Raw genomic sequence first — 16,567 nt, forward strand, 5'->3', positions numbered from 1 at the left:
AAAGTGGTCTGGTATTCCTATCTTTTTAAGAATTTTCCAAAGTTTATTGTGATCCACACAGTCCAAGGTTTTAGCATAGTCAATGAAGCAGATGTTTTCCTTGAATTCCCTTGCTTTCTCTATAATCCAGCGGATGTTGACAATTTGATCTGTGGTTCCTCCGCCTTTTCTAAATCCAGCTTGTACATCTGGAATTTCTCAGTTCATGTCCTGTCAAAGCCTAGCTTGAAGGATTTTGAGCATTACCTTGCTGGCATGTGAAATGAGCACAACTGTACAGAACATTCTTTTGCATTGTCTTTCTTTGGGATTGGAATGAAAACTGACCTTTTTCCAGTCCTGTGGTCATTGCTGAGTTTTCCAAATTTGCTGGCATATTGAGTGCAGCACTTTCACAGCATCATCTTCTAGGATTTGAAATAGCTCAGCTGGAATTCCACCACCTCCACTAGCTTTGTTCATAGTAATGCTTCCTAAGGCCCACTTAATTTCACAGTCCAGGATGTCTGGCTCTAGATGAGCGACCACACCTTATTGGTTATCTGAGTCATTAAGAATTTTTTTATAAAGTTCTTCTGTATATTCTTGCCACCTTTTCTTAATCTCTTCTGCTTCTGTTGGGTCCTTGCCATTTCTGTCCTTTATTGTGCCCATCTTTGCATGAAATGTTCCCTTGGTATCTCTAATTTTCTTGAAGAGATTGCCAGTCTTTCCCATTCTATTGTTTTCCTTTATTTGCATTATTCACTTAAAAATGCTTCCTTATCTCTGCTTGCTGTTCTTTGGAACTTAGCATTCAGTTAAGTATATCTTCCCCTTTCTCCTTTTCCTTTCATTTCTCTTCATTTCTCAGCTATTTGTAAGGCCTCCTCAGACAACCATTTTGCTTTGCATTTATTTCTTGGAGATGATTTGGTCACTGCCTCCTGTACAGTGTTACAAACCTCTGTCCGTAGTTCTTCAGGCACTCTGTCTACCGGATCTAATCTCTTGAATCTCTTTGTCACCTGCACTATAAAATCATAAGGGATTTGATTTAGGTCATAGCTAAATGGTCTAGCATTTTTCCCTGAAGAAGTGAGTGAAGTGAGTGAAAGTCACTCAGTTGTGTCCAACTCTTTGCGATGCCGTGGACTACACAGTCCATGGAATTCTCCAGGCCAGAATACTGGAGTGGTAGCCTTTCCCTTCTCCAGGGCATCTTCCCAACCCAGGAATCAAACCGGGGTCTCCCGCACTGCAGGCAGATTCTTTACCAGCTGAGCCACAACAGAAGCCCAAGAATACTGGAGTGGGTAGCCTATCCCTTCTCCAGGGGATCTTCCTGACCCAGGAATCAAACCGGGGTCTCCTGCATTGCAGGCAGATTCTTTACCAACTGAGCTATCAGGAAGACTTTCTTCAATTTAAGCCTGAGTTTTGTAATAGGGAGTTCATGATCTGAGCCACATTGTAAAATTACTTCAGTTAAAACTTCTAGGTGTACCAGATTATTTCGCAATATGATAGAAATCTCTATCTTTGAATATATTATGAATTCTGTTATTGTAGTTGATACAGCATAACTCATCTGAAATAGCACTGTATATTTCCATATAGATTTACGTATTTAACATTAGTTCTGTAGGGATAATTAGCTAGATACTATTCAAGTTACATTGAACATAATATGACTTACTTTACTCTGTCCAAGTCTCTAGGTCTATCAGAGTCTCTGGAAATGACACAATTTCGTTCCTTTTTATGGCTGAGTAATATTCCATTGTGTATATGTGCCACATGTTCTTTATCCATTTCTTTGTTGATGGACATTTAGATTGCTTCCATGTTCTGGATATTGTAAATAGTCCTGCAGTGAACATTGGGGTGCATGTATCTTTGGGAATTACGATTTTTCTCTACTCAGTTCTCTGTGGTGATCTAAATGAGAAGTTAATCTGAAAAAGAAGGGATATATACATATACATATAGTAAATTCACTTTGCAGAATCTAACAACATTGTAAAGCAACTATACTCCAATAAAAAATTTTTTTAATAAATTTAAGAATATTAAGGCATGAAGTGAATGCCTGTTCTATCCTAAGCACTGTTGTAGATCCTGGGCATACAGCAATAACCAAACAAATAGGATTTCCATCTTTAGGGAAGAACAGCAATAAGCAAGCACACATTAAACAGTCATTTTAAAAATTTATTCACTAACTGATTTTTTTCCCTACAGATTTAATTTAGATCCAGAATGCAAATGCACGGATGACAGACTCTGGGAAGCTCTTGAAATTGCTCAGTTGAAGAACATGGTCAAATCCCTACCAGGAGGTCTAGGTATATCTTCTAAATGATGCATTAATTTTTTTATATATGCAATGAATTCTACATATCTACATTTTATTCTAGAATTACATAATTCTAGCACTAAAGCTCCTTATATTTATTTTTGTTGATTTTTGGCTGTGCTGAGTCTTTGTTTCTGCACAGACTTTTCTCTAGTTGTGGCAAGTGGGTGCTATTCTCTCATTGTGGTTCTCCAGCTTCTCACTGCAGTGGCTTCTCTTGTGGAGTACAGACCTTAGAGTGCGGGGACTTCGGCAGCCACAGCTCTCAGGCTCTAGAGCACAGACTCAGTAGTTGTGGGACATGGGCTTAGTTGCTCCATGGCATATGGAGTCTTTCTAGATCCCTGATATGAATTCAGTCCCAGAGGTAGCATCAGTTCAGTTCAGTCACCCAGTCATGTCCGACTCTTTGTGACCCCATTGACAGCAGCATGCCAGGCCTCCCTGTCTACTCAACTCCCGGAGTTTACTCAAACTCATGTCTATTAAGTCGGTGATGCCATCCAACCATCTCATCCTCTGTCATCCCCTTCTCCTCCTGCCTTTAATCTTTCCCAGCAACAGGGCCTTTTCCAGTGAGTCAGCTCTTCACATCAGGTGGCCAAAGTATTAGAACTTCAGCTTTAGCATCAGTCCTTCCAGTGAACACCCAGGACTGATCTTTAGGATGGGCTGGTTGGATCTCCTTGCAGTCTGAGGGACTCTCAAGAGTCTTCTCCAACACCACAGTTCAAAAGCATCAATTCTTCAGTTCTCAGCTTTCTTTATAGCCCAACTTTCACATCCATACATGACTACTGGAAAAACAATAGCCTTGACTAGACGGAACTTTATTAGCAAAGTAATTCTCTGCTTTTTAATATACTGTCTAGGTTGGTCATAACTTTCCTTCCAAGGAATAAGCGTCTTTTAATTTCATGGCTGCAGTCACCATCTGCAGTGATTTTAGAGCCCCCAAAAATAAAGTCAGCCACTGTTTCCCCATCTATTTGCCACGTAGTGTAATTTCTGGTAAATAATTGATAACAAAAACAAAAGAACAACATGAATAATGAAAGAAAAACATGATTAATTAAACAAGGGAGAGTTCATGATATAGTCTTTCATTCATGAAAGTTTTGGACTTCTGTTTCCTTAAAGTCTAAACTCATTTAAGAAAGCATAATGGTTGATATTCTAATTTTAATGCTTAATGTGTAGTTGCCAAATTGATTGTATTGTTGCCATTTAGTTTATCAACCTACAGAATAAATTATATTTATTTGTTAGCTTATTTGGGAAGTGGGGCCTACTCAAAAACAATACCTTTTATGATTATAATTCAGTCCAAAGGAAAAGACATCCCACAAAGTGGAGACAGCATGTCTTTAAGGATAGTTTTACTGACCTTGCCAATGTCAGACAAGGGGAATAATTCCAGAGGTCTGGATGAACTTTCCCATAATAATTTTTGATGTCTCCTCTGGAAAGTCCAGCAAGCACTTGAAAAATTGAAAAGTCTACTTGAGATAATGCTTGTAGACCTTTTTCCCCTAGTGATTTTCAGACTCTGCCCTTCCCCCATTAGTACTTGGAAAGATCACTATATGTATATAGTTTTCCTCACTAATATGAGACCTGCATGTACCTGTTTTGAATTGTGGGCATAGTATTTGGAAATTATGGAACAGTGTAAGCAACAAAGAATTATATTTATACTCTGTAATTGAATGTTGTTTATGCTCATTGTCTTAATAAAGATTTCATCAATGGTTTGCTAATGATCTGGTTCAGACCAGCTCTAGTGAATAACATTCATCATTTCATGCTTCCTTTTTATTTATTATATACATTAAAATTTGGAGAATAGATGCGTAGCCCCTAAGCATGAGAAATTATAAGAATTTGAAGCAGTGAGACAATAATCAATAGAAATTGCCCCTCGGAGCCCTACTACAGTGTGTTTGAATCCTAATAAAATAGATCATTTTGGAAATAGAATTTAAGCTAAACTCACAGCAGTAGTTTACAAAATGTGGTTGAAAACCCAAAAAAAGGAAACTGTAATGAAGACATAACTCACTTATCCACGCAACAAGGTTTTCTTTTCAGCTACTATGTCAGATGCTGGGTGATAAGTACTGGGGATTCATTAATAAATCCTTACCAACTTGGAGCTTAGAGTCCAAGGGGACGATATAATGGAAAGAGAATAAGTATTGGAATTGAGAACATTCTGTTTCTCACTAAGCTCTACTACCAGTTAGCTGTGTCATCTTGGGCAAGTCATTTTATTTCTCTGGGCCTTGGATAATTACATCAGATAATTAAATCATCTCAAAGGTCTTCCAGTCTTTAAAATGTTTAACAGTACTTTATGTCCTACTATAAGGAGACAATTTACCACCTATTGTCAGACATTAGATGGCCCAGGATCATCTTCATTTTCCCCAAGTAAAGTTTCTCTTTGCTTTTTTCCAAAATGAAATCCTTGCACCAGTTCAAAGTGACATCAATAGGTTTTTATAGGACATAATGTGTTTTCCACTATGTTGCCTAAGGAAAACGTTAATATCATTTCTTTAGTGAAGTCTTTGCTTTTTTTTTATTTAGATGCAGTTGTCACTGAAGGTGGGGAGAATTTTAGCGTTGGACAGAGACAGCTGTTCTGCCTTGCCAGGGCCTTTGTCCGCAAAAGCAGTATTCTCATCATGGATGAAGCAACGGCTTCCATTGACATGGCCACAGTGAGTGCATCATCTAAGCTGCTTTCAATTGATGAGTCAAAGAAATGCATGCAAAAATTACAATTTATTTTTCCTGACTGGGTTCTGAATATCCTCAGGACTATTGTTTTCAGTGTCTTCTCAGCTACCTCATTGATCAACCAGTGGTATATAGCACATTGAGAATTTCAATAAAGGAGACTTGACTCTTGTTTTAAAGAAGCTCCTGTTGTCCAATAAGCATCAAATAAATTTGCCATCACTTTTTGATTAATCCTCATGAGAGTAAAATTCCAGGGCTCAGTTGATGAGACTGCTGTATTCAAGTATTCAGGTGTGTTGTCATGGAAGTTCTAAAATGAAATATGCAAATCACTGTTTAATAGAATCTATTGATAATCAAAACCAATCATCTTCTAATGCAATTTGAAGAGGGATTCACTAAAATTAATACTGGCTAGAATTAATAATGGCCCTCTCAATGTATTGATGGTAATAAGGCAGAAACTTTACCTTTTGAAAGAGATCATTTAGAAGTGTCAAATAAGGGGAGGGATAAATTAGGAGTTTAGGATTAACATATACACACTACTATATATAAAACAGATAATCAAAAAGGACCTACTGTATAACACAGGGAATCTACTCACCTACTGTATAACACAGGGAACTCTACTCAGTATTCTGTAATAACCTAAAAAGGGAAAAAAATCTGAAAAAGAATGGATATATGTATATGTATAACTGTATAATCACTTAGCTGTATACTTGAAACTAATACAACGTTACAAATCAACTGTACTCCAATATAAAATGAAAATTAAAAATTTTAAAAGTGTCAAATATGCCCAAGAAGGATCTGTTTGGAAGGTTGTGACTGAGTGGGGAAAATGTCACAATGAACTGCAAATGTTATGAGCTATCTATTAATGTTGTTCTTATAAAAGTGAACTTGATATTAAAAGTTTGGCATCAGAAAGGACAAAAAAAAATCTTATTTATTTTCTTGCTGTATACTTTAGATTGAATAAAACTATCCAAAAAGGTGAAACAGCTTCAAGACTATTAAGAGCCAATTATATAGGGAGATGTTAATTTGACATCATTTCTTTGTATTGTTGTTGTTTTTGTTCAGTCACTAAGTTGTGTCCGACACTTTGTGATCCCATGAACTGCAGCACACCAGGCTTCCCTGTCCTTCTTTGTATTAAGTAAGACGAATTAGTTAAACTGGGCTTCCTCCAGTGGCTCAATAGTAAAGAATCCACGTGTAATGAAAGACAAAAGACATGCGAGTTTGATCCCTGGGTAGAGAAGATCCCCTGGAGAAGGAAATGGCAACCCACTCCAGTATTCTTGCCTGGAAAATCGCATGGACAGAAGGAGGCTGGTGGGCTACAGCCCATAGAGTCGCAAAGAATCAGACTGAGCGACCTAGCATAGGGTGCAGTTAAAGTATCTATAACAAGTTATATATCTTCTCCAAGTTAAGATAATTTAAAGCAATGAAGTTGTTTCTAATGAAGCCATTTCACTAAATGTAACTACATTAAAATTAGTATTAATTACTAAGTTCTTATAATATTGTGAGTTATTATAAGGATAGTACTGCCTCAATAGAAATGAGAGAGAGAAAAGGGGAGAATAAGAATGAATTAATTGGCAATAAGCCATGTGATTGGAAGAAATAACAACTTCACATAAAGATTTAGGTAATTGAGCCTTTTTATTGAGGAGAGAGGAAGAATCTTTATCCCTGATATCTTTTAAAATATAATAACAATTTGGACCATAAAGAAGGCTTAGCACTGAAGAATTAATGTTTTCAAACTGTGGTGCTGGAGAAAACTCTTGAGAGTCCCTTGGACAGCAAGGACATCAAACCAGTCAATCCTAAAGGAAATCACCCCTGAATATTCATTGGAAGGACTGATGCTGAAGCTCCAACATTTTGGCCACCTGATGCGAAGAGCCAAATCACTGGAAAAGACCCCAATGCTGGGAAAGTTGGAGGGCAAGAGGAGAAGGGGACGACAGAATATGAGATAGTTGAATGGCATCACTGACTCAATAAACATGAGTTTGAGCAAACTCGGAGATAGTGAAGGACAGGAAGCCTGGCATGCTGCAGTTCATGGGGTCGCAGAGTAAGACGTGACTTGGCGACTGAACAACAACAATGGTTTGTGGTGGGAATAAAAACAGTTCCTGCCAGGAATGTACTTTTATGGGTCAAAATCCAAATTTTTGGCATGTATTTTATTTTCTCCTTTTCTGACCCCAAACTTAACACTGTTTTAGGGTTTTATTGGTTTTGAATACATCCTTTTTGTGGAATAACCTTAAGTGAGCATTTCTCCACCTATTTGGTTTCATTTTCCTCATTCATTTTCCTGGCAATAAATCTATCAGTCATTCCTAGTTGATCAACCGAGTTTTCTTTGCATTTTGAAGACACTACAGGACCCAGCCTGAGCTCCCTGCTGGGCACTGCTCCCTGTTAGACCTTCTGCAGAAAACAGCAGTGAGAATTCTCAGAAGAGACTGGGCATGTTGAAGCATTGTTCTTGGGGACAAAATACTTTGGCAACAGAAAGGAGTCCAGAGAAAATTCAGATTCTATTTATTTTTTGGCAGGAAAACATTTTGCAGAAAGTGGTCATGACAGCTTTTGCAGATCGCACCGTTGTTACAATAGCTGTAAGTATAGGAGACAGTGTTGGTTTACTCCTCTTTGGTTGCTGTTTGAAGATTCAGTATTCTTTATTTGGGGGCAATTAAAAGTATACTTATGTTGAATCATATATTTCTCTGCTAATATTTCTGCATCCGTGCAAAAAAAAAATGCTACGCTTTGAATGCCATTACACTGTTTTTTCCCCAAGCTGTCTGCTCTACCTTCCTCTCTTAGTTTACAATGAAAGAGCATTCTAAATTTCAGAATTCCAGCAGGTCATAGCCTGTACTATTTCACCAGATACAGACGGTAGTTCATATGGGATGATTCTTTTTTGAATAATCGAATTGTATGATGATCAGTTTCAGAACCAAAATTCATCAGTTTGATTGCTGATACTATTTACACTTAATTTCTGTGTTCCTGTTTACTCACCCGTTTGCAAAAAGAAGGCCATGAGATACGAGTAGATACTTTCTCTGATTTTTAGATAGCCCCAATCAAATTGAAAACTTGCTTAAGTGTTTGTAATGCCCATTACAAGTTACTGCAAAGAGGCCATGGTTTTGTCTCTTTCTCTTTGCAGATGGATGGGTTCTTACTGACAGGCTTAAAATTTAACAAAATTCTTTTTAAAATGAATTGCTTGGACATTTCCCTCTTGCTGATTCTCTTCTTTCCTTTCCATTTTTCTTTTCTCTCCAGCACCGTGTCTCCTCTATTCTGGATGCAGGCCTTGTTTTAGTCTTATCTGAGGGTATATTAGTAGAGTGTGATACTGTTCCAAACTTGCTTGCTCTCAAGAATGGCCTCTTTTCCACTTTGGTGATGACCAACAAGTAAACATCAGGAGCTACCCTGCCAAGTATCCCATTCTCTGGTAGTTATCTTAGCCACCTCCCCCACAGTAAGGCAAGAAGAATGCAGATTAAAGGGGAGGGATGGGGGAGGGAACTAACTACAAGGTGTTATTATACAAATCAGCTCAACTGGGTTCTTCTGTTGTGCTCAATACAAATGAGGCATTTGCATATATTTTCAAATGTATCAATGCACCAGAGAGAGTGGTCAGGCAGAAAGTGGCCTTGACAGCTTTTGCAGACCACACCATTGTTACAGTAGCTGTAAGTATGAGAGAAAACCTGTACCCAGATTTTCCTCTGTCCTAAGGACCAATTTCACTGTTCCTTGGAGATGTTCTGTAACTGTCCTTAAAGTACCAAACACATGGTGTCCCCTACCTGCCCTGAAGAGAGCATCGCTCAATAATTACTTAAGTTTTTAACAGTTGAGTCATAGGAGTTATGTGTGAAGTGCTTGCCTGTGCTTCTGGTTTTGTGAATGATGCATGGGAGAAAGTATATCCTTGGGACTTCCCTGGTGGTCCAGTGGCTAAGACTCCATGCTCCGAATGCAGGGGACCCAGGTTCGATCTCCATTCTGGGAACTAGATCCCATATTCTGCAACTAAGAGTTTGCATGCCACAACTAAACATTTTGTGTTCTGCAATGAAGGTCAAAGATCTTGCCTGCTGCATCACAGACCCAGCACAGCCAAACAAATAAATAAAAATACTAGAAGGAGCACCCTGTGAAGTGCAGCTTTCTCAAGGTAGCTGGAAAGGATTCCCCATCAAGGCTCTGCTTCTGTAAACTGGGCCTAAGTAAAGAGATAGCACTTTCACTTTCCCGGTGAACTCTGTGATTCCTTCTGCCCTGGAGTTGCCTACAGGGAGACTTGAGAAAATTGGCTAACTTGAAAAACGATTTTATAACATTTCCAAGAATTTTCTCACTGAAAAGATGGGGAGAAAGAGCTTCTTGCTCCCTTTAAAAAGGCAGGTTAAAAGGGGGAAAAGCAGACCCTTGCCTACGCTGAAGACTATTTTTCTCTGTACTGATGGGTGGTCACAGTTAGTTGACAGCTGGAAGATTTCTTGAGCATAATTTGTATATTTTCACCAAAAAATTATGTTATCTCACCTGATTTCTGCTTTTCTGCATTCATTGAATGCTTTTCTGTTTACTTGTATGTCTTTTACCCATTGTTCATTTCAAGACCCCCCAGTGTGGCGGTGGCCACCAGGATACCAAGAGCTCTTTCCCCAGACATAGAAATTTGTGGGAAAGAACCAAATGCTGTGGGACCAACTCCTTTTACCAGACTCATAAGAGGGAGAGCCAACTTGTGGTGCCTCCTTTGCATAATACTCCTCAACTCTGTTAAAAGCTTCATCAGCTCTGTTGGGCTTTGCAGGTGGCTCAGTGGAAAAGAATCCACCTGCCAATGCAAGAGATGTGGGTTTGATCCCTGGGTTGGGAAGATCCCCTAGAGAAGGAAATGGGAACCCACTCCAGTATTCTTACCTGGGAAATCCTATGGACAGAGGAGCCTGGTGGGCACAGTCAATGGGGTTGCAAATAGTCGTCAGGACTTAGCAGCTAAACAACAACAACTATTAAGAGTAATTGGAGCTTTGCTGGTGGTCCATCGGTTAAAACACTGACTTCTAATGTAGGGGGCACAGAGTTGATCCCTGGTCAGGGAGCTGTGATCCCACACACTGTGTGCTGCAGCCAATACATAAGTAAATGAATTTATTGAGTAACTATTTTTCTTTCCCTGATAAAAGTTGTTCTGTTATTTTTGTTAACTGCCACTGAAAATTGTGGAATAACTTTAAAAGATAACTTTTTCGGGTTTCTAAAAAGAAGCCCTCATGCCCCAAAATAGTGAGTGGCATTTTTTAATGAAAGTAATCTATACTTCACTCTTGTTGAGGTTTATTTCTCTGGAGCATTTTGAAAATTTCATCAATGCTATGGCAGTTGACACTTTGTCAAGCATAAATTAATTTGGAGTAATGGAATAAACACCAGATATATTTACTTCTATAGGCCAAGTTTTTCAACATTTTTAAAAATAAGCATCATTTTAGAATATCAAGGCAATATTTATAATATCCTATTTATGGGTTTTGAAGCCAGATTTTTAAAAATATCTATGATATAGGTATTGAAGAACTAATTTTTTGAAGGAAATGAACAGCAGATATTAAACAGCTCATTAAGTTTATTTTCTTCTAAATGCATGGAGATGCAAGGGGCTCTGGCCCTTTCTTAAAGATAAAAATTATCCTTTAAAGTGTGATATTCCTAAACATATACCATTGTTCATCACTCAGTCATGTCCAACCCTTTGCAACCCAATGGATTATAGCCTGTAACCCGCCAGGCTCCTCTGTCCATGGAATTCTCCAGGCAAGAATACTGGAGTGGGTAGCCTTCTTTGGGAGATCTTCCCCACCCAAGAATCGAACCCAGGTCTCCTGCATTGTAGGAAGTTTCTTTACCATCTGAGCCACCAGGGAAGTCCATTAATTACCAGTATTTAGTGAATGATATAGGTTTGTCTATGGATGTTGAAACTAGTGGTGCATGTTCTAAGCTGGCATCTTTATCACTCTCCATATATGTGCTGCTTTGCCCCTTAGTTGTGAGTTCCAACCAGGACTGCCTGCTTTTCTGAAAGCACGAACACTGAGAATACCCTTTCTGCAGGTCCAGGGCAAGGGATAAGCTTTTGCTCTGGGGACTGCCCTAGGTTGAACTTTGGGTTGTTACTAACATACATTACTAAAACAAATTCCACCTGTTTATTTGTGCTTGTAAAGTATGGCTCCTAAGAGATTTGAAATTACCTGTGCCGCATATTTGTGGCTCACATTATATTTCTATTGGACAGCGCTTAACTTAGCAAGAGTAGCGAAAAGGCTCACTGCAAAGACAAAGTGCTGAATTATTTTTACATGCATTACCTCATTTGAACCTCACCACCATTCCCCAGCCATCATTTTACTGATGTGAAAGTTAAGGCATACAAAAGTTAAGTTTGTTGCTCAAGACTGCACAGCTAACAGGTGGGAAAGCCAAAACATGAATCCATTCTGACTGACAGGTGAACAACCCTCTGAAGGACCAGATCCTCCCAACAAAACATCCTATGGCAGAGTGGAAGTAGCTCAGAAGCGAATAAGCCTGGTTTGGATGTTAACTCTGCTACTTACTATCTGTGTGATCTGATTTTGCTTTATTTATTATGAACCCCAGTGGTCTCCCCCATAAAGTGGGGAGAGATTAACACCCACATTTGTGGACTGTTCTGATGATTAACAAGTATGTGTGTGGAGTAGCTAATGTATAATGTACATTCAAGAAGTGGTAATTTTTATTATGATTAATTACTAACACTAGAGCTTCTCTCCAAAAGGTACCATGTGGGAAGAGAAAATGACTGAGTGGGTGGCAGTGATCTCTAAAGACAAAAAGACAGCATGCCTACCTAAAGTTTTGGATAATACCTTCTAACACTGCATGCCAGAATGGACTTCCCCATATGGTTTTCTCAGAATTAAACCACCTTCTGGGATTCTTCAAATTGTGTGTTATCCCAGAGAATTAGTTGACTCTACTAAAAAACTAATTTTAGTCTAGACTAAACTATAACCAAACTGGTTCACAGTGACTCTTCTTATCATTTAATTATTTGACAAACATTTGTTATCCTATTCACAATTCCATGAAAACGATGAAACTACATTAGGTACACTCAATTTAATACAGCCTATATAAGACCCAGTCATACTGGCTAGGTTTAAAAGTATGTAAATAAATCATACTTTACATAAGAAAGAAAAAGAAGGGCTGTGCCCAAGATAAAGAAATGCCCTTGTATAAACAGTGAAATATGCATTTTCCATTGCTTTGGCTTGTGCCCTGAAATTTATAATGAATACATTTATTCTTTTCTTACTCACAGCATCGGGTTCACACTATTCTGACGGCAGACCTAGTTATTGTGATGAAGCGAGGAAATATTTTAGAATATGACACTCCAGAAAGCCTCTTGGCCCGGGAAGATGGAGTATTTGCTTCTTTTGTTCGTGCAGACATGTGACGGAATGTCTTAAAACCATGCTTGTATTTAAAATAATGCTCTCATAACCTACTTAATGGATCATCAGCTTGGCCTTTGGAAAGTGGCATCTTAAACTTTTACACACTTTTGTGAAGTTTAATTGTTATGTTGTGGAATTTGTAATTAGTAACAATATCACTGTACCAGTGAATATTGCGTTTTCTATATTGACATTTCTTCTTCCTCTGTTTTGTTTGTTTTGCTTTGTTTCCCAATCTGTGACTGCTTATTATGTTCATTACTGATGTTTTTCTAAAGATTAAGCCACATTACCTTTAAGAATAACCTTTAAGGTTGTATTAAAACAAGTAAGCTACTTTAAGTGGTAAATCAACCACTCTGCTTAAGTCTGGAAAATATCTCTCGAGCATAGAAGTTACAATTAGCATTCAGTATTATTTTACTCTTACTTGTAAGAATATATTTCCTTTTTGTTGGTGTTTCTAGATATTATTGGAAGAAATTAAAAGAAGGACAGGTTTTCTAATCAGTTAGAAAATGAAACACTCAAATTCATTATTTACTGTCTGAGAATATGTTCTGTATTCATTAACATTAATAATACTGACGTTTCTTATAAAACTCTCTTTTTTTTTCATCTAAATTGTTTCTGGTCACCAAGACTAGAAGTTATTATTACATTTATAATAACTCTGCAAATCCAAAACCTTCATTAGCATGATCATGATAGTAAGAGTTTGAAAATTTGACAAATTATACCCAAGGTTCCATCTTTCCTTGTCTAGTTAAGAGGAGAGTTCTTAAGATATCGAGCATAATGTGCTTTTCCAGACTGAAGTTCAAAAATAATAAGGCTCAACCCTTCAGTGACAGGTCACTACAGCTTTCCATGGTTTAATTAATCATTAGATGTATTCTTCCCTGGTGGCTCAGATGGTAAAATGTCTGCCTACAATGTGGGAGACCCGGATTCAATCCCTGGGTCGGGAAGATCTCCTGGAGAAGGAAATGGCAACCCACTCCAGGACTCTTGCCTGGAAAATCCCATGGACGGAGGACCCTGGTAGGCTACAGACCATGAGATCGCAAAGAGTCGGACACGACTGAGCGACTTTCACTTTCACTTTAGATGTGTTTATGATCCTTAAGGCCTAAAATTCCATATTATTCAAGACTGGAGAGCATAAGCAAGTGGCCTTATTTTCACAGGATATATCTATACAAACATACATACATACATACATATATAAACATAGGTAGACATACACATATATGTAAAACATGTGTCTATTTCTAGGTGGAAGAATGTATATTTCTTTTAATATACCCAGTGGTGTCACACAGGTACATATTTGCTCCTGCTCTAATTTTAATGTACATGTAAAGAGTGTATCAAAATTTTATTCTGATTTTAATGTGCATATTCAAGGTGCATCAAAATTTACGGGATATTAGTGTCATGCTTTCTTAAATGTAAATTAATAAATTGAAAAAATGCTAAAAGTTACTTCCACTGTCATGCTAGCAGCCAAAGATTTATACTGTAATTTTGTACCCATTTGTATCAGTATTGATTTTCATGTCAAGGTCCATGTGCATTGTAAGATTTTGAAGAATTATAACTGATGGAAAAAGAGAATGTAAGCTCCCTTTCTATAGTTCCTGTGTTCAGTTTATTGTGTATTCATGCTTGGAAAATTCGTATACTTACTTATGCAGAACTTATGCCTGGGCCTTCCCCTGAATTTAGAGTCTTGATGTTTACCTAAAATAAGTTTCACAAGGATGAACAAAAGTGTTCTATGTTACTTAGTGCAAACTGTTAACTCATCATATACATCAAACTTCATTAGGAGAAAAATCCTCTTATTCTTCCCTGAAAGTTAAACAGAATAGAATCATGAACTTGAAAATATTTTCTAAATGTTCCACCAATCTACTCAAAGTGTTTCTGGCATGCAAATGCTTTGTAAGGTTGAATTCATACCATGCTTTTTACCAAGTTATATATTTCAGTGTCACAGAGAAAGGGCTTCCCAGGTGGCAATAGTGGTAAAGAATCTACCTGCCTAAGCAGGAGACTTAAGAGATGCAGGTTCGATCCCTGGGTTGGGAAGATCCCCTGGAAAAGGGCATGGCAACCCACTCCGGTATTCTTACCTGGAGAATCCTATGGATAGAGGAGCCTGGTGAGCCATGATCCATCAGGTCACAGAGTCGGACACGACTGAAGCTTCTTAGCACCCACACACATCAAGAGAAATGAGGATTTACCCACTGAAATAATCCCTCATGATATCTGTAAATATTCTACTGCTATCCAGGCAGTGTCAGCAGAAGCATATCTAATTACACTAAACAGAAAATCACATTTACCATTTTTACAACTAAGTGATCACTGGTTTCCTCATAACTTGCAGTCACTTAAGTGTTTAATTGTTTACAAAACTAAATTGACTGAATAAAGTCAAGGATGATCTCTTAAATTGTTTAATCATGTGTTATATGTGTGATCTATTGAATATGGAAATAACTAATCTTGAGATAATTTTTTATTAAATAGGTATATATCTATAAAAGAAGACCAGCCTTTACTTAATCAAATTTCATATCACAAATTTTACACTTAATTAACCAAATCATTTTTACCAATTTTAATTCCTTAATATTTGTGAAAAGCAGTAAATGCTGCTGCTGAGTCGCTTCAGTCGTGTCCGACTCTGTGCAACCCCATAGACGGTAGCCCACCAGGCTCCCCCGTCCCTGGGATTCTCCAGGCAAGAACACTAGAGTGGGTTGCCATTTCCTTCTCCAATGCATGAAAGTGAGAAGTGAAAGTGAAGTTGCTCAGTCGTGTCTGACTCTTAGCGACCCCATGGACTGCAGCCCACCAGGCTCCTCCATCCATGGGATTTTCCAGGCAAGAGTACTGGAATGGGGTGCCATTGCCTTCTCCGAAGCAGTAAATACCTAAAGCTTTATATGTAAATAGGTTACTGATATTGTTAAAAGAGAAAAAATACTTCTTTAAAGGACTGTGCACCCTTTACTTTTAAGTGCTCTTTTCGATCAATTTAAAAGTCAACTTTGCTCTAGATTAGATAGATAAGAGAAGATCCTTCTAAGTAACTGATACTTGAGGTCTGGGACCATGTCTTGTCTGTCTTTGTGCCCTTGGAATATAATACAAGTACCTGAACCACAGCAGGCCCTAATAAGTATAGTTGATGGTCCATTGATTAATTTTACCACTAGCCATGTGCCTATAACTTTTCACTGTCTGTGTTGTGTTTCTTCTGCTATGAACATATGCTGCTTTGGTATTATATCATAAATTACTTTTTCTGTTTGCTTAATTAAAAAGGATGATTATTCTTTTACTTACAATACCATTGGGCATCAACCAAGACTGATCAATAGATGTAAATCAACACAAATTGACAAGACAGTACCTGATTATGCTTTGACAGTTTTGTTTCACACCTGTCACAGACTCAGTTTTATATATAGGCTTTTGGGAAGTTTTCATCAAGTGGAACAACTACATCAATAAATTTTATTACATCTCTAATTAAATAGTTGGATGTCTGGACTTTTCTCCAAGGTTTATTGATTAGTTTTTATGGTTGTCTTCCAATATATGTTAAATGACTATTTTGTACTCCATTCTTTGGAGGTCTGTGATTTATAATATTTTAATAATTCCCTAATTAACCCCTTATCCAAAGTTAAATGCAGTCTTCTAATCCTAGGCTTTGATAATAAGAAACTGTAGCCAAGAGGCTATATTCTGTAACTTGAGTTTAATTTTTTTCTTTAGTAACTACACATCATTTTCAAGATTTGCTCAGGCATTAGTAAGACTCCTCTAGCTCAAACTCCCCAGTGAAAGGGTTTATATCTGTATT

General features: G+C 37.7%; 1 protein-coding gene across 5 annotated transcripts in view; it reads left to right on the top strand.

Moving 5' to 3' along the window:
• ABCC9 (ATP binding cassette subfamily C member 9) overlaps positions 1-14,317 on the top strand; it is a 156,025-nt gene extending 141,708 nt beyond the window's left edge. For 4 of the 5 annotated variants that reach the window (XM_070789970.1, XM_070789973.1, XM_070789972.1 and 1 more), the window contains 5 exons: positions 2,224-2,327; positions 4,931-5,064; positions 7,681-7,743; positions 8,426-8,600; positions 12,540-12,677. In XM_070789970.1, coding sequence (XP_070646071.1) covers positions 2,224-2,327; positions 4,931-5,064; positions 7,681-7,743; positions 8,426-8,563 — 439 coding nt within the window. In that variant the 3' untranslated portion in view covers positions 8,564-8,600; positions 12,540-12,677. Of the gene's footprint in view, positions 1-2,223; positions 2,328-4,930; positions 5,065-7,680; positions 7,744-8,425; positions 8,601-12,539 lie in introns of all 5 variants that reach the window. The other variant, XM_070789971.1, reaches the window with a different exon arrangement.
• The last annotated feature ends 2,250 nt before the right edge of the window (positions 14,318-16,567 follow it).

Source organism: Bos indicus, chromosome 5, assembly GCF_029378745.1.
Source record: "Bos indicus isolate NIAB-ARS_2022 breed Sahiwal x Tharparkar chromosome 5, NIAB-ARS_B.indTharparkar_mat_pri_1.0, whole genome shotgun sequence".
NCBI classification, from domain to species: Eukaryota; Metazoa; Chordata; class Mammalia; order Artiodactyla; family Bovidae; genus Bos; species Bos indicus.